Here is a 26,231-nt window from a genome sequence, read left to right as displayed (position 1 = left end):
TTTGTTATATTGCCAGATGCTATAATATAGCCTAATATAATATAATATACTAATATAATAGGCTATACTGCTTCCTAATGCAATGAATGCAAAAATATGAGGGAAAAAATCATGAGACGCAAATATTTTTTTCTTGATATAAAGGCTGACATAAGACATATTGCATTTAAGACAAATATTATCACATCTACTTTCCCAGATATGGGTAGCCCAGACTGTCCTGAAAAAAAGGAAGATATAGCATGTATAGATGCCCATTACAATGACCAATATAACTCAATAACCAATATGACTAGCTTAAGCCTTAGATTAACTAGCTGAACAACACAGGTTGTTTTGCTACAGGCTACTGCATAATTTCATGGAGTGCTGAAATGTACACTATTTTTGACCTATTTTTGAAAATATGCTTTGTGGTTGTGAATTTATTGCAGTATCATAACTATTCTGTGTGCATGGTTAAAACTCTGAACCGCAAAATACTTTAGGCTACAGCACAAATATTTCCATCCATATATTTTATAATAATTTTATATAATATTATGTAATTATTAAGTCTAACCTCTGAATTTCTTTTGAAAGTGCACCAGATTGATGCATTTAAACGTTAAAATATGCCCAAGCCTTTGCACGGAATCATTGCCTCAATATCAACAAATCAGGATAGGCTATGAATCTGATTGAATTTAGTATTGGCCATCCCCAAAATGCACCAGATTACAGGAAATCACCCCCCCCCCCCCCTCAACAATAGTAGTCCTACCTTACATTAATACTGGAAAAAGAGCCCATTTGGTGTAAAAACACATTGTCATTTTACGGCGCGATTTTGAATGATGACCATCACCGTAAGGGCTCCCCCTCCTTACAAAAGCCAATTTAACCACTGCTCACACAGTAGACATATATACGCATGCATGCACATGCACACACACAGGCACATAAACAGGCAAACACACAAGCACATGCACATGCACGCACACACACCCACCCACACACCCACACACACATAAACATAAACATGTACATGCACACAATTCAAGAATTTCTCAGAATTATGAACAGGCAAGATGGGGGTGGGGTTGTATAAAATGTATATTACATGTGAAATGAACTAATCATGTTTTGGTACTTGTTGTCTAGCAGATACCAGTGAGAATTGAGTGTGCATAATGCAATTCAGTGAGACAGTTAGAATCATATATGCCTTTCAGCGTGACTTATTTTTGTGGAAAACATGTGCTGGACTGGGCGGCGGTCATATTTTGTACCGCTCTGCGGTACATCTATTTAATCTTATATCAAGATCAACAAATCTAGTTGGTATTGTTTTCAGTATTAAGAGTTTAGCGCTTTCTCGTAAAATCATTTGACTTAATTTAAGAAGAGTTTGACTTATTTTAAGACGTCTCATCCTAAAAACAAGCAAATTTGGCTGCCAGTGGGTTTTTCATGTCTTGATAAGACTTCTTAAAACTAGATGTACCGCATAGCGGTACAAAATATGACCGCCGCTCAGTCCTGTACATCCGTTCCGCGAAAAGAAATCACACTTCGATTTGTCTCCATATTTTACTCCATCCCCCACTCTTGAAACTTTTGTGTATGCTTGTTTGGCATGACTGAGTGTGTGTGTGCGGCTGCACAGAAAGTAGCCTACTGGTGCTGAAAAGGTGAATAGATTGTAGAATAGCCAAAGAAGATGTAGCATTGTTATAAAACCTTTAAAATCTCTAAACAATCACAAGTAGGGCAGTTCATCCCAGTTCATCCATGGCAACTGGATTGATGAAAGGTCACTTACACCTGTAGGCTACATTGTATTTGGGAAAAGCTAAAGGTATCTGCATAATGTTATTTATTTATTTATAAACAAAAACATCTGTCAGTTCCATGCCATTTTCAACAGCTATCAAAAACAAAGGTCATTTTTGGATGGATGGATTTTTTGTGAATGTTTCTTCTTCTACATAAGATTTTAGTCATCTTTAGTTCATGTGATACTTTATTGTCAATGCACAAATTAAGTAACAGTAGTCTGAAACGTTATTGTTAATGCACAAATTAAGTAACAGTAGTCTGAAACGAAATGCTGTTTTACATCTAACCAGTGGTGCAAATAACTGACATGTCCACATGTGCCTTGATGAAATGCGTCGCTAGACTGTTCATACACATTTTAACGGGACAAAGTTGAAGAGCTGTTGTCCGTTATTGTTCGTGCAAATATAGGCTGATTCATGTTCCCTTGCATTGTGTAACTGAGGTCCATGGCTAGTCTGGCTTTCACCAGACCAAGCTCAATCTTTTAAGAAATCAAAAAAAAAATTTCCGATTGAGATATCCACGCTCTGGCTATTCTAAATGCAGAAATGCATCAGGGAGTTATGACAAAACTGTAACTAACAAACTCGATCCTAATAGAAAGCTGTTAGCTTCCCTAAGCTACAGGTAGGCTTATAAGGTAGGCCTATTTACAACATAAATTGTCAATAGGCTATGCTGGCGACACAAATAAAATCTCCTTTGGAAACCAATGGCTTACGCCAATTACAGTATTAAGCGGACTTAAACTGCCATATCGTGGCGAAAAGTTGTAATAAAATTCACGCAGCTCCATGAGTCAAGGAAATCGCGAATGAAGTAGCCACTTCTAAATGGGACCCACTACACAGTAGCTTAAGGTGTGTTGCTAAAGCAGCCATAATGAAATGAAGGTGTCTGGATACTTCACACACACGTGCTTTTTAATTTCACAGACTACAACTACCAAGCTGGAATCAAAGCACATCGATTCCCCTCTCATACCCTGCACGCACTTAAAACAAAATAAACAGGCGTCTCAGTCTCACGCATGTATAGGCAAAACTGTATCAGACCGGTGTAACGTTGGTAAATCTTCCATTGCACAGAATGATTTTTGTAGCACGTGCAACAAATGACAGTCGAAAGATACAATTACAGTGCTGCTATCAATTTGCTTGGTATAACCGCATTTATAGTTTTCTACAAATGCAATCAATCAAATTGGCCTCCATCACTCAACCAACGCTAAAGGTACATTACCTAGGTCCTTATTGATATTATAAGATTAACGCACCTGCAGTAAAAACCAAGCATGTTCGATAAACATCCTCAGATTTATTTCGGCTTCAAGAAGAAATGTGAATTACATTTCATGTGAACATCGTCCTATCCTTATTAGACATTCTCTGCGGTAAACTAGTCCTTGTAGGAAGCGTCCATTGTTTTTTTCAACTCACTTTTAACTTCCAACAAAATTACGTCTCACTGCAACGATGCGCCATCTAGTGGACAAACGACAACTTATCGCCAATACTGGAAATGCAGCCATGATGATGAATATTTATTTTGGCTTTCTTTTAATCCTACTGAATTTGTAATTATGTATCGGCCGTTCTAATACCGATAGTATGTGGGTGCCTGTGTGTGTGTGCATGTGTATATGTGTGCACCGCCATCTACAGGCCAATGAGTGTACAGTCACTAAATGTACACATAACATAATTTTTTTTAGACCCCCCCCCCATGGATGAAATTCTACGAAACTTGGCATAGAGAATGCCAGGTCAATCATACACATAAAATTTGGTGCAGTTCTGAACATCTTAACTGAAGATATGGGCGATTAAAGCAGAATAATATTGCATTTTCATTTTTTACCGGGGGGGTGCAAATCACAAATGAGTGATTATGGGCCAGGTTGATGTGGGCCCTTGAGACCAACATACCATAAAAGATTCTTCATCCTCACTGCCACGGTTCAGGTAGTTATTTAGGAAAAACTGCTTTTTTTGCGGTTCGGGGGGCCCAGCACGGGGGGGGAGTGGCCCCCGGGGACGAAACAAAATTTTTCCGTAAAAGTCTAGTGGGGCTACATACCCACCAAATTTCATGTGCCCCGGTGGTTCGGTGTCCCGGGTATTGTTGACCAAAAATTCAGGAAGTAGATGACGGGGGAAAAAAAAAAAAAAAAAAACTTTGACAATCCCTATATGACCGCTTCGCTAGCTTCGCTAGCGGCGGTCATAATAAATCAAAGTGTTCAAAATGTTCTTTCGAGAGAGCACTAGGTAAGTCTCTTAATGCTAAATATTTTTTTTTTTATCTTAACACCGTAAGATTAATAACACTTGGTTAGATTTAATTGTGGGAAAGATGTGGACCTTCAAATGCCCTGGAAATCAGCTTCACTGACTGGATCATGGTCACAGAGATACAACTCTATAGAATAGTCTACACAGTCTTAAAGTAACACGCCAACGTTTTTGGAAAAATTTGCTTATTTTTCTTTTTTTAATTACCCCAGAGTTAAATAGGAGGATTCAGTGGGCTATAGGCTAACTGGTGTAGCCCACTTCCAGTGAATTATGCTAAGCTAACAGTATCACACTGGGTTATTGCATGCACAGAAGAGAAGGGTATGTGCCCTCTTATCTAACTCTGGGGTAGACAGCAAAGAATCTAATTTCCCAAAAAGTTGGCATGTTCCTTTAAAGGGGCCATATTATGCAAAACTCAGTTTTGTATTTTAAAACTATGTGCTTTTGTACTTCCATTTGGCTCTCTGATGCTTCTACAAACACTCCAAGTGCGAAACAAAACCGTGCATCAAGGTTTTTGTGGGTTAGTTGAGAGATGTTGATGTCAGAAGCCATGTGCTTCTGTTATCGTTGACTATTGACTAGTAATTTGACTATTAGGCTACTATGGAAATTCAAATAGAACCGGCAATGGCGTTTGTCACACAATCTTTATTATTCCTGCATAACAAATTGCATTTTATCACTGGCAGTTGGAGGCTTTCTGGTGGAGAATCCTCCATTGCCGTGTCACCGACTCATATTCCCTGGCTATTGACCATGCTGCCCATTGACGTAAACATGGAATCAATTATTTATAGATATTAGAAAGTTAGATACCGCGTTGGGCTCCATAACGTACGTAAATGGCGCCGCCATATTGGTGGGGGCAACAATAACTGGAGGGCAATGGAGAAACATGTGACTCTGACTGGAAATCAGACAGGTGTCTCTGATTGCCGGCAAGTGTTGCCCATAGACAGTAAGGTGTTTGCCCCAAGCAATATGGCGGCCACGTTCACATATGCCACCTAATAGAACTTGACGGACAATGCTTTCTAATATCTATGGAATCAATTCCGGAGTGGGGCTTGGCCAACAACAGCTCAGAAACAGCCTATTCTGAAAGGGACTGAAACTGGCGAGAATGGAGCTGCTGATTATGTATAATCTGAGAGTAATTTTGCGCAAACAGCTTCAGGGACATGTTTTCTGCAACCCATAAGTCTATTTTGACTTGAAAAAGAAAAAGAAGTATAATATGGGACCTTTAACATCCTTTACACAGTATCATCTTCGTGTACACTTGCACAGAATAGTGTTCTAGCTTGCAATCTCATGGTATACTGAAATGTCAGCAGAACTGCTGGAGAATGCCTTGACAACTTCTTGAAAAATATTTGTATTTTTCTCAGATATACTGGAGCTCAATTGCAAAAGTCTTCCACAGTGTTTCTATTCAAAGCAATTTTCAATGTGAGCACAATGGCAGAATCCTAACGGAAAATGTGCTTTACATCTCTGCATGTCTTTATAGGGGACAGCTGTGGCTGCTGTGACAACAATTAGTCAGTTACTAACTGCTGATCCTAAAAAATTTCCTAATGAAAGCAATGCATTTGGAGGGTAAGATACTGCTAAACTTATGTCTGATGTGTTAATAAAGGAACACGGCAACATTTTGGGAAATTAGCTTATTCAACATCTACCCCAGAATTAGATATGATGATACACACCCTTCTGGCCTCTGTGTGTGCAGTAACTGTCTGAATTCTGAAGCACCCACCAGCATAGCTTAGCATAGCTCATTGATTCTTATATCACTATTGGGTGCTATAGGCTAGTTGGAACTGCCCACCTCAATAAACTATGCTAAGCTATGCTAATGGTGGGTGCTTCAGGCTGAGTTACTGCACACACAGACAAGAAGCATCATCTTATCTAACACTAGTGAAGATGGTGAATAGGCTAATTTCCCAAAATCTTGGTGTGTTCCTTTAGTCAGGTTTTACAGATGATCAGCAATGTAATCAAATTCATAAACAAACAAACACATAAATTAAAAATCCTTAAAACCTTAAATAGGCTACACCTGTGTGTATGTGTGTGTACAAGATACAAGAAATATTACAGTTATTGTAGCACAATCAGATAAGGTTGTTGCTGCACCATCTCAGATTTTGTTCAAACCGTGTCTATATTATCAATGCAATGGGTCCTAAAACCAAGGCCTGTGAAATATTTCTGTGCAAATCTTCTGTCTTCATATCTTTTTCAGACCTTGAAATTCTTTCATTTTTACAGCTTGAAAAACACATGCCATCTTTAGGTATTAATATCTTGACAAATATTTTCCCTAGCTTCTTCAAATTGACTAGGGAAGACAGACACATAATATGTATGCATGTGTAAACAATTTAAAGTCTTTACTAAATATCTCCTGACTTTCAAAAGGGCCCTAGATTTCAGAAAAAAATGCATCAAGTGTGATATTGAAGTTATTAAAAAACATTTTTTTTCCAGTTTTTTCAGGCACTATTTCTACTTCAAATACATCCGTTTATTAATGTTTCCCCACAATTTGAAGTCACAACAAATGACCATGACAATAAAAAGGATAAAACAAGGTTTGTATCTAAAACAAGGTATTTTCAAGCAACTGAAATGGTATGTGGGGTAGATAGTAGGACCATACAAATCTAAATGGAAATAACTAAGTATATGGATATTTAGATATTTAGTGTGTGAAGTACCAATATTGTTCCACGCCCTATTCAAAGCTTAATTGCATGTTGTTACAGGTGTTTTGGGAACACCAAAATAAACATTTACAACATTTTTGTGCCCCTCAGGTGAAATACAGCATAGCATTTTGCTCCAGTTACATGAAAATTACACAAAAATACAAAGATGCCTAGAGAGCATACTGATCGTTGGCAGGTGTATCACAATAAAGTAGTTTTGAGACCCTCAATATCACTTTTTTAATGTTTTTTTCTGAAACTAGGGACTTCTATAAAACCAATGAGACTGTGGTTGAATCTTACTGAGAACATGTTTGTCTTCCATTCTACAAAGTGTGGTCAGGCTAGGAATACAGTAGTACTTTTTAAGATACAGTATGAAGGTCCAAACATGGCCTCCAAGATAAGGTCTTTTAGAAAGTGTAAACAATGAAGGGCAAAAAGACTATAAGAACAATAGAATTGAACAAAAATATTTTACAGGTTTTAGTTATGGAACATAAACATTGTTTAGAAAAACTTTGAGGAAAATCTGAGTCGGTGCTGCAACCGTTTTCCTGGATTTTGTCTGATTTGACACGGCATGATCCTTATCCATTTGTCCACAGAATGTTGTCTTCAACAATGATAACTTGTTGTCCTCTTTATTAGATTATGAGATTATTTAAAAATGTATGCTAAAAATCATATGTATTTATTGTGTGTGTGTGTGTGTGTGTGTGTGTGTGTGTGTGTGTGTGTGTGTGTGTTTCACTTTCCCCAGGCTAACACAAAACTTGGAAACATTTTCAGCAAATCCAAATAATAATTTCTCATTGGTGGTTCAGCCCAGACTGGTAGTTCAGGCTATTCAGGTACCAACTGCCCAGACAGCAGGCATCCAGTTTAGTGCACTCTCTGGTGAGTGATACTGTATCTCTTACAAGCCATGTATCATGATCTTTGGTGAGTGATATGGTTATGGTTATGGCTATGGCTATAGTATTTGCCATGTAGTACACTTTATACAGTTAAGAACAAAATGATCATCATATCCCTGGCAAATATTGATTTAAAGTTGATTTTCTCTTGACTGATATGTTTGTTCTGACTGAAAATGACACTGTCACATGACAAAAGGTTGCAAGACAATGTAAGAGAAACATGGAATCAAAAAAGAAGTGTTTTCATCTTTTTTAAAATTGAGAGAGGCCTGCCCCAATAGGCGGCATTGGACCATTAAACCACACAATAATCCAAATCAAATAATTGTTCCTGACTCAAAACCCGGATTGCTCTTAAAAAGGTACAGTTTAGCATCACTGTGGAGACATGAAGAGGCTTGGTAGGTATTATAAGAACCATTTTGAGAGCTGTGAATGCAAATAAAGATGTTTCTCTTGATTATTTAAGTATAAGTATATATACTCTTTTGATCCCTGTGTAACCGGATGAAGTGTGTTAAGACTGACACCAAGGTAGGCTATCTATACCTACTCCCCTCCAACAGAGGGAGTCCGTTGTAGGCTAACCTCCTCTATTTGGTTTTCCACTCAGGTACTATAGGGCGTGGTTGGGACTAGGAAGTAGATAAGAAGCAGCGTGTAGAGTGGCTTAATTGTCAGTCTTAATTGTTTGGCTGGGCCGGTCAGCGCACGTCAAGTGCGAGCTGGTAAAAGTTAATTTATACTGGAGTCAGAATCCTCGTTTTCCGCGTCAAGCACAACTTGTTAAAAGTTGTACGAGAGTTCATTCATACTGGTCGGCGCATAGCCTTTGCTCTCAGCGTCAAGCACAACTTGTTAAAAGTTGCACGAGAGCAGTTCATTCATACTGGTCTGCGCATAGCCGTTGTTGTCAGCGTCAAGCACAACTTGTTAAAAGTTGGACGAGAGTAGGCTAGTTCAGTCATACTGGTCGGCGCATCGCTTTTGTTCTCAGCTGAAAGCAGAGACGTCGTGAGCTGGAGCAGCGAGAGTCTTTCTTTCACACTGGCGAATTGCTGTAATGCTGTAAACAGGAACGACACCGATGGCTCCTAGGTGTAATTGCCGCTTTCCCCTATCGTAATTTTAAGAATTGTACTGTACCTCCAAGACTCATTGTACATTTTGTATATTTGTTTTGTTTGTTTTTCTTTTCTTTTTAAAGGGATGGTTGTTATTTTGAACGGTTTTACTAAAACAGTATTTTAACATCGCACAACACTTGTCCGCCGCAGTCGGCCTCCAACATAGATGTGGTGTGGCTTCACATGTATTTACCCAGTGTTGAGCTTGCATGCTTATACAGAGTTTTCCTATTGTGGTTGCAGTGCTAACTGAGATTTAGGTGTCTGATACATTGTGTTTTGTGTGGTAGCGAGGCCGTGCTGTTGGTCATTTGTGTGCCCTCGGGCTGTATTGGTTGCCAACCATCAATATTTTAACCAAACATTAGTAATAATAAATTGAGATTATTTTTGTATACCAGTCTCTTTGAATCCTTTAAAGATACCTGTGGAAGGGAACTAGGCAATGCTGTAGGCCTAGCCCAACCCTGTTACATTTGGCGTAGTCGGCACAGGATTCTAAGACTGGTTACACAGGTATTTTTGTTTTTGTTTTCCTTTTTTGCTTTCATTAACAAATTGTGGTACTTGGAGGTATAAGGTTGTTTGGTTGGGGGGAAAGCGGCAGTTCACCATCTTCAGGGAGAACGTGGTTGGAGACATCAGCAAGTGATCGGCCGAGATAATGTCTTCGCCACCAGGTATGACGGAACTTCAGGGATTGTGCTGATGGGGCCATCGTCTGACCTGGACAGTGACAGCGGTGCCCTTCCTGGAGTCCGTCTGGGCACGCCTAGCACCCCTGGGCCGGCGGTGGACGTGTCCGATGGAGCGGAGGACCACCCATGCCTTGGTGTCTGCGTCGTCCCCGCCGCGGAGATTGGGCCTGGTTTCCCCTCGGGCCCCGGCACTGTGGTGGGGCGCTCGGCGGGGGCCACGGCGGGTCAACGTGGCAGACCACTCCATCTGCCTGGGGATGTCCGTGGCAATGTGTGCCGGGCTAGCTCAATCGAGGGTAGACTTACAACCTCTGCCCCTTGTGAAGAACACTTAGACCGTGGGTATAGTAATGACAACGGGGGATATCCTCACCGGGACGGTGAGCTTTCAAAGCAGGGGTGAGTGTAACCGGATGAAGTGTGTTAAGACTGACACCAAGGTAGGCTATCTATACCTACTCCCCTCCAACAGAGGGAGTCCGTTGTAGGCTAACCTCCTCTATTTGGTTTTCCACTCAGGTACTATAGGGCGTGGTTGGGACTAGGAAGTAGATAAGAAGCAGCGTGTAGAGTGGCTTAATTGTCAGTCTTAATTGTTTGGCTGGGCCGGTCAGCGCACGTCAAGTGCAAGCTGGTAAAAGTTAATTTATACTGGAGTCAGAATCCTCGTTTTCCGCGTCAAGCACAACTTGTTAAAAGTTGTACGAGAGTTCATTCATACTGGTCGGCGCATAGCCTTTGCTCTCAGCGTCAAGCACAACTTGTTAAAAGTTGCACGAGAGCAGTTCATTCATACTGGTCTGCGCATAGCCGTTGTTGTCAGCGTCAAGCACAACTTGTTAAAAGTTGGACGAGAGTAGGCTAGTTCAGTCATACTGGTCGGCGCATCGCTTTTGTTCTCAGCTGAAAGCAGAGACGTCGTGAGCTGGAGCAGCGAGAGTCTTTCTTTCACACTGGCGAATTGCTGTAATGCTGTAAACAGGAACGACACCGAGTGCTCCTAGGTGTAATTGCCGCTTTCCCCTATCGTAATTTTAAGAATTGTACTGTACCTCCAAGACTCATTGTACATTTTGTATATTTGTTTTGTTTGTTTTTCTTTTCTTTTTAAAGGGATGGTTGTTATTTTGAACGGTTTTACTAAAACAGTATTTTAACATCGCACAACACTTGTCCGCCGCAGTCGGCCTCCAACATAGATGTGGTGTGGCTTCACATGTATTTACCCAGTGTTGAGCTTGCATGCTTATACAGAGTTTTCCTATTGTGGTTGCAGTGCTAACTGAGATTTAGGTGTCTGATACATTGTGTTTTGTGTGGTAGCGAGGCCGTGCTGTTGGTCATTTGTGTGCCCTCGGGCTGTATTGGTTGCCAACCGTCAATATTTTAACCAAACATTAGTAATAATAAATTGAGATTATTTTTGTATACCAGTCTCTTTGAATCCTTTAAAGATACCTGTGGAAGGGAACTAGGCAATGCTCTAGGACTAGTTCCACCCTGTTACACCTGCATTTATCCCAATCCGTGAATTAGTGAAACACACACAGCACACAGTTTACACACAATGAGGTGAAGCACACACTAATCCCGGCGCAGTGAGCTGCCTGCATCAACAGCGGCGCTCGGGGAGCAGTGAGGGGTTAGGTGCCTTGCTCAAGGGCACTTCAGCCGTGCCTACTGGTCGGGGTTCGAACCGGCAACCCTCCGGTTACAGGTCCGAAGTGCTAACCAGTAGGCCACGGCTGCCCCTAATTTAAAAAAGGTATGAATAATTTTGGACATGCCATTTTTCATAAAAATGTTTAAAAAAGATGAAAACGCTTCTTTTTTCTTCCACATTGTCTTGCAACCTTTTGGCATGTGACAGTGTAATTTTTAGTCAGAACATATTGGTCAACATTAAATCAATATTTGCCAGGGGTATGAATAATTTTGTTCTTAAAGGAGAATTCCGGTGTGATTTTCACCTAAAGGGTTTTGAAACATGATACCGAGTGTGAAGGTATGTCTCATAGCCCATCTCGGCTTGTCCCCTGCACTCCGAAATCTGGCGCTAGTTAGCCGATGCTACCAACAAGGCGGTCAATGGTGGTGCCTCGGGCATCGGCATAGCCATGCAAATAAATCACTGTTTTACACCATTTACGAGGCTCAATGTATCTCCACACTTCATTGGTAGACTTCCGAGGGCCCTAGACATTTAAAACGAGACATTGAGAACTTTGAAAAAGCACTGGTAGTTTACTTACAAGACGATTTATACAGACAGTATCTTCTCAAAGTTTAGCGTTTGCAGCCATCTTGAATTTAGTCACGATAAGTCGAGCGACGAGTAAGAATGAACAGGTATGATAAGGGATCAGATTCCAAAAATAATTCCGTGGAAATGCATGGATTCCAGTTGCTGCTACTGGAAGAAACTGTAATCCATGCATTTCCACAGAATTATTTTTGGAATCTGATCCCTTATCATACCTGTTCATTCTTACTCGTCGCTCGACTTATCGTGACTAAATTCAAGATGGCTGCAAACGCTAAACTTCGTGAAGATACTGTAAACTACCAGTGCTTTTTCAAAGTTCTCAATGTCTCATTTTAAATGTCAGGGCCCTCGGAAGTCTACCAATGAAGTGTGGAGATACATTGAGCCTCGTAAATGGTGTAAAACAGTGATTTATTTGCATGGCTATGCCGATGCCCGAGGCACCACCATTGACCACCTTGTTGGTAGCATCGGCTAACTAGCGCCAGATTTCGGAGTGCAGGGGACAAGCCGAGATGGGCTATGAGACATACGTTCACACTCGGTATCATGTTTCAAAACACTTTAGGTCAAAATCACACCGGAATTCTCCTTTAACTATTACTACTATATATATATATATATAATTATTATTTTGTAATTAATGTTGAAAAAGCCTACAATAAGCATACAGTAATAGAAATAATAACAATGTACCTTATCTATTATAGGCCTAGAAAGATCTCTCATTTATCAGATTGCACTGTCCATATACAGAGAAAAAGCGGACAGATGGTTTTTCCCTTCGCTATGCATTCTTTATGTACTTAATTACTTAACTTTACACTATGAGACATTCATTTTACTTAATCAATGTAACTCTATAATGTTACCAATATATTTGTTTAGCTGATATTGTTAATGCATGTAAATCATAAATTCAAAACTCATATTCCATGTGTATGGTTAGTTTGGCTTTAGGAACTGTCAAACATCCAAAAAATGTAGGTGTGACCTATCTCTTCAATGATATGAAACCCTTTCTAAACAATAGGCACATCAAATAACTTTACAACTAGCAGAATACAACTCAAGACCAACATGTCAGAAATTTCAGATACTGAAATTCCCTCTGATGTCCAGATTTTCATCAGACTTCCAGGTCTGTACTCATGATTTAATGCTGACAATGTTTACATGATCTGGTCAGTGTTGTCTGTGCTGCATTCAAATTCATGAATCAAATGTACTTTATTGACATGACAGAATGGCTCTTGTATGGAGCTTGGGTGGTGTCATTGCAAGATCAGTGTTTCCCATACATTGACCTATTTGTGGCGGCCCACCACAATATCAACATTGACCACCACACAATGATTTTCCAGGTTGTACTAAATTGTGCTCAAATCTGGTTAGTATCATAACCACGCTGCGCTAATTTGTTAAAAACTGTTGCATTCAAGTTAATTCTGCAAACCTGCTACCACCACAAATAGAATTCAATTCTGTGGGAAACACTGAAGATATTTTTTTATATCAACAGAATGTGTGCTCATTTTAGTAAAATATGCTCTCATTTTACTAAATTGTGGTCTCATTTTACTAGACTGTGTGCACAAGTTAGTATATTGTGTGCTTATTTTACTACATAGTGCGCTCATTTGACTGAATTGTGCACTAATTTTATTAGATTGTGCGCACATTTTAGTAAATCATGCGCACATTTTACTATTGTGTATAATTGTTATTACACAATTTACTAAAATCGCTCAACGTTTTACTTAATTTGTCCGCTCATTTTACCAAAATTAAAATGAGCACAATTTACTAAAATAAGGTCACTATTTAATAAAACGTGCGCACAATTCAGTAAATTGAGAGTACAATTTAGTAAAATGAGCGCAACGTTCAGTAAAATGAACACATAATTGACTCGTAGAAAGAAATGGTTCCAGGGGTCACAGTATAAAGCGAGCACATATCGGGGTCAGAATTGTGTGTGTGAATACACCGAAACTTCAAAGAAAAATGCCTACATTTACTACTTTTTATATAAGTGATATATATGGCAGGCCAATTAATTTCTGTTCACTTGCTAACATCGCCATTAGCTAAGACTAATTTATTAAGGTACGCTTTGCGGTGCTGCAATTGAGATGACAATGACACAGCAGGTCTATTAGCTGTGCCAGTTTTCTGACCCCATGCTGCGTGCGCACTAAATCAAGGCTCTTGATGTTTAAAAAAATTGAAGGTTTAGTAAAATGAACAAACATGTTCTGGATATACAGTTTAGAACAACATTATTCATACCCCTGGCAAATATTGATTTAATGTTGTGATTTAGTGTTAATTTTTTCTTGACCAATATGTTTGTTCTGACTGAAAATGACACTGCCACATGCCAAAAGGTTGTAAGACCATGTGGCAGAAACATGGAATCAAAAAAGAAGCATTTTTATCTTTTTTAACATTTTTATGAAAAGTGTAATGTCCAAAATTATTCATACCCTTTTTAATAATCAATATAAACATCAAAACAAACATTGGTCAAGAGAAAATCAACATTAAATCAATATTTGTCAGGGGTATGAATAATTTTCTTCTTCACTGTACACCAAAACAATTCTTGCAATGATCCCTCCAGGGTTCCATACTCTTGTGCACTGCAAAAACTGCTTATCTAATAAAATCTAACCAAGTGTTATTAATCTTATATCAAGATCACAAAATCTAGTTAATATTGTTTTCAGTGTAAAGAGACTTACCTAGGTCTTTCACGTAAAATAATTTAACTTAATTTAAGAAGAATTTTACTCCTTTTAAGACGTCTCATCCTGAAAACAATCAAATTTGTCAAAAAATTAAGTCAAAAGGATCTTTCGAGAGTGTGCTAGGTACAGTAAGTCTCTTCATACTAAAAACAATCCCAAATAGAATGTTTGATCTTAATATAAGATTAATAACACTTGGTTAGATTTTATTTTTTGCAGTGTGTTGCCAAATCTTTCTCCCTGCATTGTCTTTGCCAGATCAGTTACATAAGAATTCCAACATCAGCGTTGGTTTTGTGCTCTATGAGAATGACCTCCTCTTCAAGTCAAAAGCCTTTAAGACTTCACTTAACACCAGGAGAATGGTGATCTCTGGAACTCTAGGAAATGTCAAAGCTGAACATGTGACCTTGAGATTCATACCCATGGTATGGAAATGCTACTTCTTTTTGTTTTCTCCAAAAAGGATGAAGCCAAGAGTAAGCTTTTGAAATTAAACTATTACAAATCCAAACTTTTAATTTGTACACTATGGTAATGATTTGAATTGTGGCCTGGTACAGTACAGACTATCACTTCAGTCTCTGATACAAAAACAATACCATAGCGTAGTAGTTAAAGAGATCGGCTAGCTTAGCAAGGCACTTGACCCTGAGTTGCTCCGGGAACAGTGGCCTTTGCAATATTACTGATATAAGTAGCTTTGGTTAAAAAGCGTCTGCTAAATGAACTAGAAATGCAATTCCCAAGGAATTACCAGTGCATGAAAATGCAAAAATGATGATGTAAAAACAAATAATGCAGATATAGTTACAAGTGTTGCTTGGGTACACATGATGGTCGAAGTGGAAGTGGTTGCTAGGCTGTTGCTAGGGTATTTAACATGGAGTTATATACTTACTAAGTATAAACTTTAAAAAAAATCTGAAATGAAAATGAAAATGATAACTCTCTTGTCCAACTCCAGACCTACACAACGGTTATTTCAACATGTCGGTATGTTAAGCAGTCAGAGCTGCATTCATTTTTGAAAAGGTAAAAAGAAAAGGTTAGGGACTGTTCGTTATTTATTGAAGGGGCCACCGGAGGGATTTTGAGTGCTTGCATAGTGTTCGGCCGTATATGTCTACGTGTGCACCTGCCTACCATCAGCTACTAGAGAAAGAATTTCCTCTGTTTGTATGTTCACTCCAAGTTGGCCTACCATAACTTACCAACTCTTATATCAACTTATATTTTTCTGTGAAATAACCCAATGTATTTGTTCAACTTTATGAAGCAGAATTACGCTGGCTACTTGGAACGTAACACATTTTTGTTTGCGCAGGAGAGAGAATGACAGTGATTTAACAAATTGCACTTGTTGCTGTTTACCAATAAATACTATATATTTTTGCAAACAACAAAACAGAAAGGATGGAGACAGCAAAGCTAGAGATTGGGCAGGAACAAGGTCAATTGGTAAATATGCTTGTCAAAACGTTATGAGCTGGATGTGGATGAATGAAGCACAAGTGTGCTTTACTAATGTTAAGCATGCACACTGTTTAACGTTACACGGTATACTAAAAGTAAGCCAAAGGTAAATGTAGCCTTTTTAGGGCTGTGTAAAGTTGACCAAATTACTGTAATATAGGCTGTTAGGCGTGAATAAAGTTGTTACTGCAACCCTTCCGACGTTATTGGGGACGAATGTTGACATTTTCCCGTATTTTGGGTGAGAAACCCGGGGCATCTCCCTTATTTTCAATGTTCAATGTTGACAGCTATGGAACGAAAGAGGATGTAATATGGCGCCAGAAATCACATTCCCTCTAGAACCTTTGCTAGTGCCTAGATGTCCCTCAGTCTCCATTGAGTCTCTACGAAAGGCCTTATCTTGCTACTCTGCAAGAAAGAAGGAAATGAGGGGTAAATGTGGTATGCAGAGAGGGGTGCCCGAAGTGTGAAGACTGAGACTGAGAGCTACTAATTGTTGCTCTTGGGTGCTCCTGGTTGGTGCCCCCCCCCCCAATCCCAATCCTCCCCCACCTTTCTTATGCAGCCCTTGTCACTTAATCTACTAAACTCCTCTTCTACTGCACTTTTTACCCCCCCCCCCCCCATAAATGCACAAATAGGCTGACACCAGACATAATTTCACTGCATTTCTTACTTCCAGTAACTATATGCATGTGACAATAAACTTCCTTGTATCCTTGTATCCTTGTACATGTAAAAATATGCACCAAATGTTGCTGTTTTCATGATTACAACAGTTGGGTGATCCCCCCCTCCTAGACTAAAAAAAGTTGGGTGACCCTCCCCTCAACAAAGAATAAAAAGACATGACCCTCCCCTATTTTCCTCTGGTGGTCCATTCCATAAATACCGAACGGTCCCTTAGAATAAGAAGAAGAAGCCAGGAGATTTCAAGATAGTGGATTCCATCCACTATAACTAAGATGAATCATAAAGAGGATTCACCAATGGAACGGAATGGCACTAGTTCCGGACTCCTAAATAGGCATGTCAAAACAGAAAACTTTTCTCTGAATAAGCAAGAAGAACATACAAATATAATTTTGTATACTATTTTATAGTCATTGTTTGTCTGTGATGCCAATTAAACACTCTTTCGGACACGGAATGAATAATTTAATTTTGCCCGTTAACCGAGCTAGCTAGCTAGCTAACGTTAGCACAGTAAACGAAAAGTGAATGGAAACGGCTAGTTATGTTTGCTAGCTAGCTAGAAGGTAAGGACTTTGGTTATACTTATATATTGCAAACTAACCTGAAATAACATACGTTCTTTGTGGTGCTCTACGCAACTTTGTGGTAGTCTACTAGTTCTAGCAAAAAATATGTTAGGTTAGTTTATCAACCGTCTCCGAGTCTAGAGCCTCAGAGAACAGGTGGCTGTGCACCAGAGCTTTGAGGAGACAGTGACAGATCACAAACAAAGCTATTTTTGTCTTTATTTGTTTAGTTGGAAAATACAATTTCAATGTCGGTATGTTAGGGAGACATGTGGCTTGTAGAAAATGGGTTCATAACTTACATCGCTGAATATAGAGCTATGGGATTGGTAATATTCCGAGAAAATGTTCATTTCTCCCATAGGAATACATAGACACTGGACCTCCTGCTAGACTCCTAAATGGACGTAACAGCTGTGAACCCCACGTCACAACGTGCCAGAATTTACCCTCTAATGAATCGTCTCGCTTTATCAACCGTCTCTGGCCAGATTGTATGCTTAAAGCCTGAGACTGGCAGTTGCTGCAGGTAGCCTGACCTGGCACATGATTCTAATTGCTTAATGGCTGTATTGTGATGTCACAATCACCAATGTTAAGTCTATTAATTAAAAACTACTCAAACAATCCCCATAGTTTAAAAAGTATAAAAGTTAGTTGAAAAGTCATAGCAACCTGGTCCATTTGAAGACCTATGTTACAAAGTTTGAATGACGTTTCTAAGTTAAACGGTTCAAGAGAATTTGCGTACGGAAAAAGTGGTAAGTGGAATAATAATAAGAAGTAGAAGTAGCCTAGGAAGAACAGTAGAGTGCATTTTCATGCACTGTAATAAATGTAAATGCTTCAAACATTGGAACACTACCTAGAACAGTGTTTCCCAAACTTTTTTTCTGGGGACCCACTTTTTAAAAATGACAGACCTTCGCGACCCATTTCACTTCAGATCTAGAAGAGCTGGTGTCTGTTAATGTTAGTGCAAATAGGCTGATTCATGTCCCTTGCATTTTGCAACTGCGAGGTCCTCTCTGCGACGCGTTCGCCCCCTCTCAGTTTCAGAGCTATTCTAAATGCACAATTGCATAGAGGGCTGTGACTGTGGTAGTTAATAATGGAAATAATAGAAAAATGTTAGATTTCTCCTGCGACCCAATCTTTGGGAACCAATGACCTAGAAGGCCGTCTCTCTTGTAATACCACTTAATTCCTGGCGCTGTATCTAAATCAGTGGAGTGCCATAGAGAAAGCAAACTTAAATCCTACAAAATTCTATACAACCATCCTTCAAAACTTAAACTAGTTAAATAAATAAAGTACCTGTCTTTTATGAACAAAAATGTTATGGTTATATTATATGAATAAATTGCTTGTCTACATGAGTGTTTACATTTGTGTTTGTTTGTTGATTAAGCTAGTTTTGTTTACCACAGAATGTGTCCAAGAAATCCCTGCATGACTTTGCCTGTGTGTTCTGGGACTACAGCCTAAATGACTGGAGCACTGTAGGATGCTCCAAAGCCAACCTCTTGACGGGCTCTCTCCAGTGTACCTGTAACCACACCACTAACTTTGCTGTTCTGATGGTTGGTCTTTCTCCTCAATTCTTTTCTTTTCGTTCATTTACTTCATTCAAAACCTGTGGCAAAGAGACGAAACAGAACAGTGATGTATTTATAAATGTATGTGATATATATATATATATATTTTAACTAAAAGATTATAAATTACATACACACACACACACACACACACACATATACATATATATATATATATATGCAAAAGAGCTCACAGGTATCTGCATTTCTTCAGTCTTTTAGGGAGGACCATAAATATGCTGAGTCACTGACTGTGTTCAGTATTGTGGGGTGTACTTTGTCAATACTGGGGCTGATATTAACTGTGATATTCCAGATTATTACCAGGTAGGTACTTACTTAGGCCTACTACTATACTAAGAATTGTATTTCAACAATGCTGCATTGTGTTTCTGTGTGATTACCTCCTGTCTATCAGGATAGAGGATATATGCTGTAAATCCAAAATGAATTTAAAACAGCAGACATAGAGTACCGCTCAACAGTTCGGGGTCACTTAGACATTTCCATTCCAATCCATTATAGACAGAATACCAGCTGAGATCAGTTGCATTGTTTTTTTTAATCAGGGCAGCAGTTTTCAGATTATATTATGTGCTTACATAATTGCAGAAGAGTTCTCCAATGTTTTCTCAGTTAGCCTTTTAAAATTATATCAGATTAATAAACAGAATGTGCCTTTGGAACATTGGGTGAATGGTTGCTATAATGGACAATGTAGATATTGCAATAAAGATCAGCCATTTCTTTCTACAACAGATATTTACAACATTAATGGTGAAAACAACAACATTTCTAAGTGACCCCAAACTCTTGAACGCCAGTGTACATCCTTCAACTGAAAACCGAAACCAAGCCTTTTGAGTTATTTTCAAAATGATGCCAGCCACACCTTTGAAATTTTTATTTCTGCTGGTTCAGGGCCATCTACTGGGAAAGAGTTGTAATGGCTCCGCAGAAATAAACTGATTTAGTGTTGAGAACTCAATAACAACAGTTTAGAACATAATATTATGTTATATGAAATGATTCCTGTAAGACATCTCAATAGGCTGACCTCTGTATATTTACTACACAGATTGTCATAGACAAAAGAAAAGATGATTAAAGAAAACAAAAGATGATGGGCCTCTTCCTTACGGTTTCATTAGTTAAATGGAGTTAAGACAAAAGTATGATGTCGGTTCTTCACAGGAAGTCCAGGAAGAGCGCTCCCACAATCCTCCTGGTTAACATCTGTGTGTGCATGACCATGTTCTACTTCCTCTTCCTGTTTGGAATTGAGAAGCCCAACAAGGGGAACTCCACTGTGTCAGAGAAAAATGTCATGCTGCTCTCTGACCACCATCAGGATTCTGACAAAGGGGCCTGCACTGCCCTCACGGCCCTGATGCAGTACTTCCTGTTAGCCACATTCACCTCGAACACCCTCTACGCAGTGCACATATTCATTCTCATCAGAAAAACCCTCTCAGGCCCACCAAGTGGAGTCCTCCTGGTATCCTTAGTAACGGGATGGGGTAAGTAACAGCACAAGATTTATGTTTTGTGAGAGAGAGAGAGAGAGAGAGAGAGAGAAAAAGAGAGAGAGAGAAAAAACTTGCATTAAGTAACTCCTTACTTGCTGGTCCTACGAGTTTCCTAGTATTCTCGTGTCATTGTGTTCATGTAATATGAGATAAAACAGCACAGGTGTCATCGTCTTCCCTCTCTCCTAGGACTTCCTGCTGTTGTGGTTGCAATCTCATTGGGAGTGGCCTACAGGGTGGATAATCCTTTGGGCTATAGACGGGAAGAGTTGTGAGTAACAGCCAGAGCTGTCATGATTGTTTTTTGTGAGAGGAGCAGTACAGGCCCATGTTCAGAGAACAAACGTCCTGCCCTGCTCTAGGTAGTGGGTATAGTAGGCTATATTGTCAGTACTCAAGTACAGTACTACTGTGCTACAGTACAGCATCTATACTGCAAGAGTACTTCCTGCATACGGTGCACTCAGTTATTAAACAAAAAACAACAACAAAAGTACCATAATGAAATCATCAAATTGTTTTACATTTAGGGCAATCATTTAAATATGGGTAAGGCTATTTGCACCCCTAGTACAATTAGCAGTGTATGCTATTCAGACCCTGGTGCAATTAGAAGTGAATTCTATTCATTATTATTATTATTATAACCTTTATTTAACCAGGTTAGTCTCATTGAGATATAAAATCTCTTTTTCAAGAGAGACCTGGCCAAGATAGCAGAACACATAGTTACACATCATCACAATCACAAAACAAACACAAAAGAGGCACAGACAACTCAAGTGCATTCCAGATTAAATAAAAGTGCCATTAATTAAACCATTTGCACTGGATGGACTCATGTTCTATGGCTTTAACAACACCTTTAAAATCATTTAAGGAAATTAGACACTGTTTGAGAGTTTTCTGTAGTTCATTCCAAGCAGAAGGTGCAGCAAACATAAAAGCCTTCTTGAACAACTCTGTCCGGGCTTGAGGTACATTCAATAAAATAGTGTTCTGAGACCTTAAGCCATAAGTACTCTGTTTAAAAGAAAGAAATTCAGATATGTAACATGGAAGCCTGCCTATAATGCCCTTATGAAGATATAGAGGTGAGTGAGTCGGCGATTTGACAGAGAGGGCAAATTCACTGTGGAGTAAAGTGTACAGTGATGAGTGAGGGGTCTGCAATTTGAAATGAACCTTAAAGCTCCAATACACAGCATCCAACATCTGAAGACACTTTGATGGGGCATTCATGTGCAACAGATCACCATAATCAATAATAGGAAGAAATATGGCATCGACTAGCCTTTTTCTGGCAGAAAAAGTAAAACAAGATTTGTTCCTAAAGAAAAAACCTAGCTTCAATTTCAACTTTTTCACTAAGTTCTGTATATGAAGCTTAAAAGAAAGGTGGTCATCAATTAAAAATCCTAAGTATTTGTAAGATGAAACTATCGCAATTGTTTTACCCTGATTGGTAACAATATTCAGGTCTAACTCATTCTTCCTTGAGTTTGAAAAGACCATTACTTTGGTCTTCTCAGCATTAAGGACAAGCTTTAATTGATAAAGCTGTGCTTGCACTCTGTGAAAAGCAGTTTGCAAATACTCAAATGCCTCCTTATGGTAGCAGCACAACAATAAATAACAGTGTTGTCTGCATAAAAATGGAAAAATGCATGTTGCACATTCTCCCCCAGACAGCTTATATAAATAGTGAATAAAAGTGGGCCCAGAACGGAGCCCTGTGGGACCCCTTTACAGATTGATGCATATTTTGACGTCAGGCCTTCAACTTGCGTAGCTTGAGTCCTATCAGTGAGGTAGTCGACAAACCAGCCCACAGAGTGCTGAGACATACCTATACTGATCAGTCTATTAACTAGTATGTTATGGTCAACAGTGTCAAATGCTTTGGACAGATCAATGAATAGAGACACACAGTGTTTCTTATCATCAAGCACTTTGACTATGTCATTAATTACTTTTGTAGCAGCAGTGATAGTGCTGTGTTTAGTCCTGAAACCAGATTGATGCTTAGATAAAATTGACTGAGCGTTTAAGTACTCTTTCACTTGTTCACTAACCAAGGATTCCAACACTTTGGCCAATGCTGAAAGTTTTGAAATGGGTCTGTAATTATTAGGCAAGGTTGGGCATCAGCAACAGAGTCATCACACAATGCTATAATTAAAAAAAACAAGTAACATGTTTTTGTTGTTATGTAACAGGGTGTGAATAGCTCAGCTGTGTAATAGACACTCTGAATAGGGTATGATGTTTGCATCAATGTATAGTTAGAAGTGGATGCTATTCGTACCCTGGTGTATGTAGTAATATACTATTTACACCCTGGTGCGTGAACTAGCTAATTGTTGCAATCAAAACTTCCATTTGAGAACCGATTTCTTGTTCAAATTGCGCGCCTTCTCTTCAGAGACGTTGGTACACATGCGCACTCAAAATGCCAAAATGCATCATGCAGGAATTGAACCCCTGTCTCCCACTTGCTAAACCATGTCTATGACCACTGTACTATCTACTTCCACTGGACCAAGATCATGAAAACAAAACATAACTTTTCACTCTAAAACTTAATCTGAACAGATATTAGTGCCGAAACCTTTCAGAATTCTTCACTTTCTGCTGACGAAAAAACGAATCTCCGCAATGTTTTTTGTTCACGTGAGCAACGTCTTTTTGTTGTTACGTCACAGAGTGTGAATAGCTCAGCTGTGTGGTCAAGGCTATTCGTACCAGGGGTGTAAATAGACACTCTGTTTAAATATACAGTAATTGACGCTAACAAATGTGTTGGTGAACAGACTTTATTAGCTGTAATGTACAGATGTTCTATTAATGTTTCAGCTGTTGGCTTCAGGCTCTGAACCAAGATGGGAAGTTTGACTTCGGAAAGCCAATGTTTTGGGGCTTTTTGCTTCCAGTAGCTGTAATGCTACTTTTGAATACTGCAGTGCTGATATACTTCGGATTTGCTACATGCAAGAAGGATCCCCTGTTAAACAGGTAACTTGTTTACATTTCTCCTCTCCAGGAAATGCAGGTATCCAGTATTGTCTAACCCACAGACACAAGACAACAAAATGCCAAAAAGACCAATGGAATACTTGGTGTACTAAATTATTTGTGTAATACTAAGTGATCCACCAGAGAACAGACATAGAGCTATCAGTGTGATGGACTATGTGCTGGTGAAGGTAGTGCAATGATACAGTATGTTATGAAAATGCAAGGTGTGATTATGGAACAGTAACTATTTACAAGTTATCAGTTTTTCTCTCTCAGTTTTGGATGATGTTTATAGACTTACTTGATTAAGTTATGACAGTTGATTAAGTTATGTTCTCCTTTATCTCCTTTGTGTGTTCCTTACAGCACTAAGAACACCTCAATGAGGAAGAGGTTCCTGAGCAGCTTCTCTCTGGGGGTTCTGCTGGGCCTTACTTGGGTTCTGGGCTACCTGGTTCTGTCTACAGAGGGCACCACGAACTACATCTTCAGCATCTTATTCTGTGTGTGCAATACCACCCAGGTCAGTAAAGCAAAATGTTTATGCAAATTAACTTATGACCAATTTCCTCATAGCCAAAAAAAAAGACATTTACAGTTGGTGGAAATTTTGTCCAACTATTTTCAGAGGTAACATCGAAGTAATTGTAAATAGGTTCTCTGCTCTTTGTATATGTCTATCTCTATACATTGGTCTTTGTTTTGTTATGTTTATATTATAGATCTGTTTATTGTTTTGTTCTCTTTATACGTTGTATATAGTATATGCTTATCTATATATATATATATATATATATATATATATATATATATATATATATATATATATATATATATATATATATATATATATATATACGTTGTATATATATATGCATACCTGGCAAATATTGATTCAATGTTGATTTTCTCTTCATCAACGTTTGTTCTGACTGAAAATTACACTGTACATTTTCATCTTTTTTTTTTATTTTTATGAAAAATTATGTGTCCAAAATTATTCAAACAATGCAAGAAATGGTTAACAGAGAACAGCATCAAGATTTTAGAGTGGCCCAGCCAGAGTTCAAACCTCAATCAATAGAAAAGTGAGCACAAGGCCAGAGTGATGGCAAATAATTGTTCCTGCCTCAAAACCCGGATTGCTGCTAAAAAGTTGCGGTCTAGAGGATGGAGAGGCTTGGTAGGTATTATAAGAACTACTTTGAGAGCTGTGATGGCAAATAAAGATGTTTCCATTGCTTATTTAAAAAGGGATAATTTTGGACATGCCATTTTTCATAAAAATGTTTAAAAAAGATAAAAACACTTATTTTTTGATTTCATGTTTCTACCACATTGTCTTACAACCTTTTGGCATTTGGCAGTGTCATTTTCACTGGTCAAGAGGAAATCAACATTAAATCAATATTTGCCAGAAGTATGAATCAGTTTGTTCTACAGTATGTTTATATGATGTTTTATACACTGTACCTATGCAGGGATTACAGATCTTCATTTTATTCACGGTGAGGACGGCTTACTTCAGGAAAACATTCTTCTCTGCCGCAACCTCTGTGTCTCCTCCTGAGACGCACTCCACAGACGGAAATACATTCTGTGGAGATCCAGAAAACCCAAGACTAGTTCACAGGAGTCCTCAAGTAGTGCAGATGCAAACCAGTCTGCAGGAACTTTCCCACAGAGCAATACAAATCTAATCTAATCCTTGTGCATCTATGAAGAGAGTGAAAGATGTGGACACCACCTTAAGAAAATACGAGTCAGTCTAATGACAGATTTATATGTCACATACATAGATATACTGTAAAACGTGGTGAAATGGCATTTAGCAGCTCAACTTTCATGTGCATAGGTGTCTATTTATAAGGATAAAGAAGAAGAATTTAATAAATAGATTGAGAGAGAAGGAATCCAGTGTGTGTAAGTGCAGTATGTAATGTAAAGTCCATGTAATGTAGTTTAAAAAGTTTTATGTTAAATGATCAGGGGGATTTGCTTTAGGGCAATTGTGCAATACTATTTGTATGAAATCTTGTAATATTAACATTGTCAGTCGACACGGCACTTCGGAGATTATCTTTGCTGGTTTAGTTTGCAAATAAATCTACATGCATTGTTCAGGGGGAAGGATAGTGGTATTTACGATAGTTGTGTAAAATACTCTGCAACTATTAGGGGTAGAGGGGAAGACAATAATAAACTGCATCCTACACCTTTAAGACAGCATGGTAAATGCTCTTGAAGTTTGTATGTTTGTTTCCATTGCCATCATCATGACTTGGTTGGGGTAGGATATAAGGATACAGAAACATCCTCATGACTTGGTTGGGGTAGGATATAAGGATACAGAAACATCATGACTTGGTTGGGGTAGGATATAAGGATACAGAACACATCATCATGACTTGGTTGGGGTAGGATATAAGGATACAGAACACATCATCATGACTTGGTTGGGGTAGGTTGTTAGGATACAGAAGACATCATCATGACTTGGTTGGGGTAGGATATAAGGATACAGAAGACATTATAATGACTTGGTTGGGGTAGGATATAAGGATACAGAAGACATCATAATGACTTGGTTGGGGTAGGATATAAGGATACAGAAGAGAAATCTTCAGGAAAGGTAATACAGAGACAGAGCTGTCCACATACAGTAAATTCTGGGGTCTTCGCTAAATAATGTTGAACATTATATACTGCGTACAGTGGAGGAAATAATTAT

The 26,231-nt window shown here is 38.8% G+C and overlaps 1 protein-coding gene across 1 annotated transcript in view; it reads left to right on the top strand.

The window, feature by feature from the left end:
• Nucleotides 1-25,200, top strand: part of LOC143141811 (adhesion G-protein coupled receptor G7-like) — a 60,264-nt gene extending 35,064 nt beyond the window's left edge. The window contains exons 6-16 of the mRNA XM_076302517.1: nucleotides 5,641-5,729; nucleotides 7,611-7,747; nucleotides 12,895-13,002; nucleotides 14,873-15,042; nucleotides 18,786-18,938; nucleotides 19,168-19,280; nucleotides 20,148-20,473; nucleotides 20,672-20,753; nucleotides 23,339-23,497; nucleotides 23,867-24,023; nucleotides 24,982-25,200. Of these exons, the coding sequence (XP_076158632.1) occupies nucleotides 5,641-5,729; nucleotides 7,611-7,747; nucleotides 12,895-13,002; nucleotides 14,873-15,042; nucleotides 18,786-18,938; nucleotides 19,168-19,280; nucleotides 20,148-20,473; nucleotides 20,672-20,753; nucleotides 23,339-23,497; nucleotides 23,867-24,023; nucleotides 24,982-25,200 (1,713 nt within the window). The remainder of the gene's footprint in view (nucleotides 1-5,640; nucleotides 5,730-7,610; nucleotides 7,748-12,894; nucleotides 13,003-14,872; nucleotides 15,043-18,785; nucleotides 18,939-19,167; nucleotides 19,281-20,147; nucleotides 20,474-20,671; nucleotides 20,754-23,338; nucleotides 23,498-23,866; nucleotides 24,024-24,981) is intronic.
• Nucleotides 25,201-26,231: the final 1,031 nt, after the last annotated feature.

The sequence above is a fragment of the Alosa pseudoharengus genome, unplaced genomic scaffold (assembly GCF_046254945.1).
Source record: "Alosa pseudoharengus isolate Yale_2024_CS ecotype anadromous, Long Island Sound unplaced genomic scaffold, YU_APseudo_1.1 YU_APseudo_1.1_scf_24, whole genome shotgun sequence".
Classification (NCBI taxonomy): Eukaryota; Metazoa; Chordata; class Actinopteri; order Clupeiformes; family Clupeidae; genus Alosa; species Alosa pseudoharengus.
Note: the sequence above shows the minus strand (reverse complement) of the source record. Positions and strands in the feature narration are given on the sequence as shown.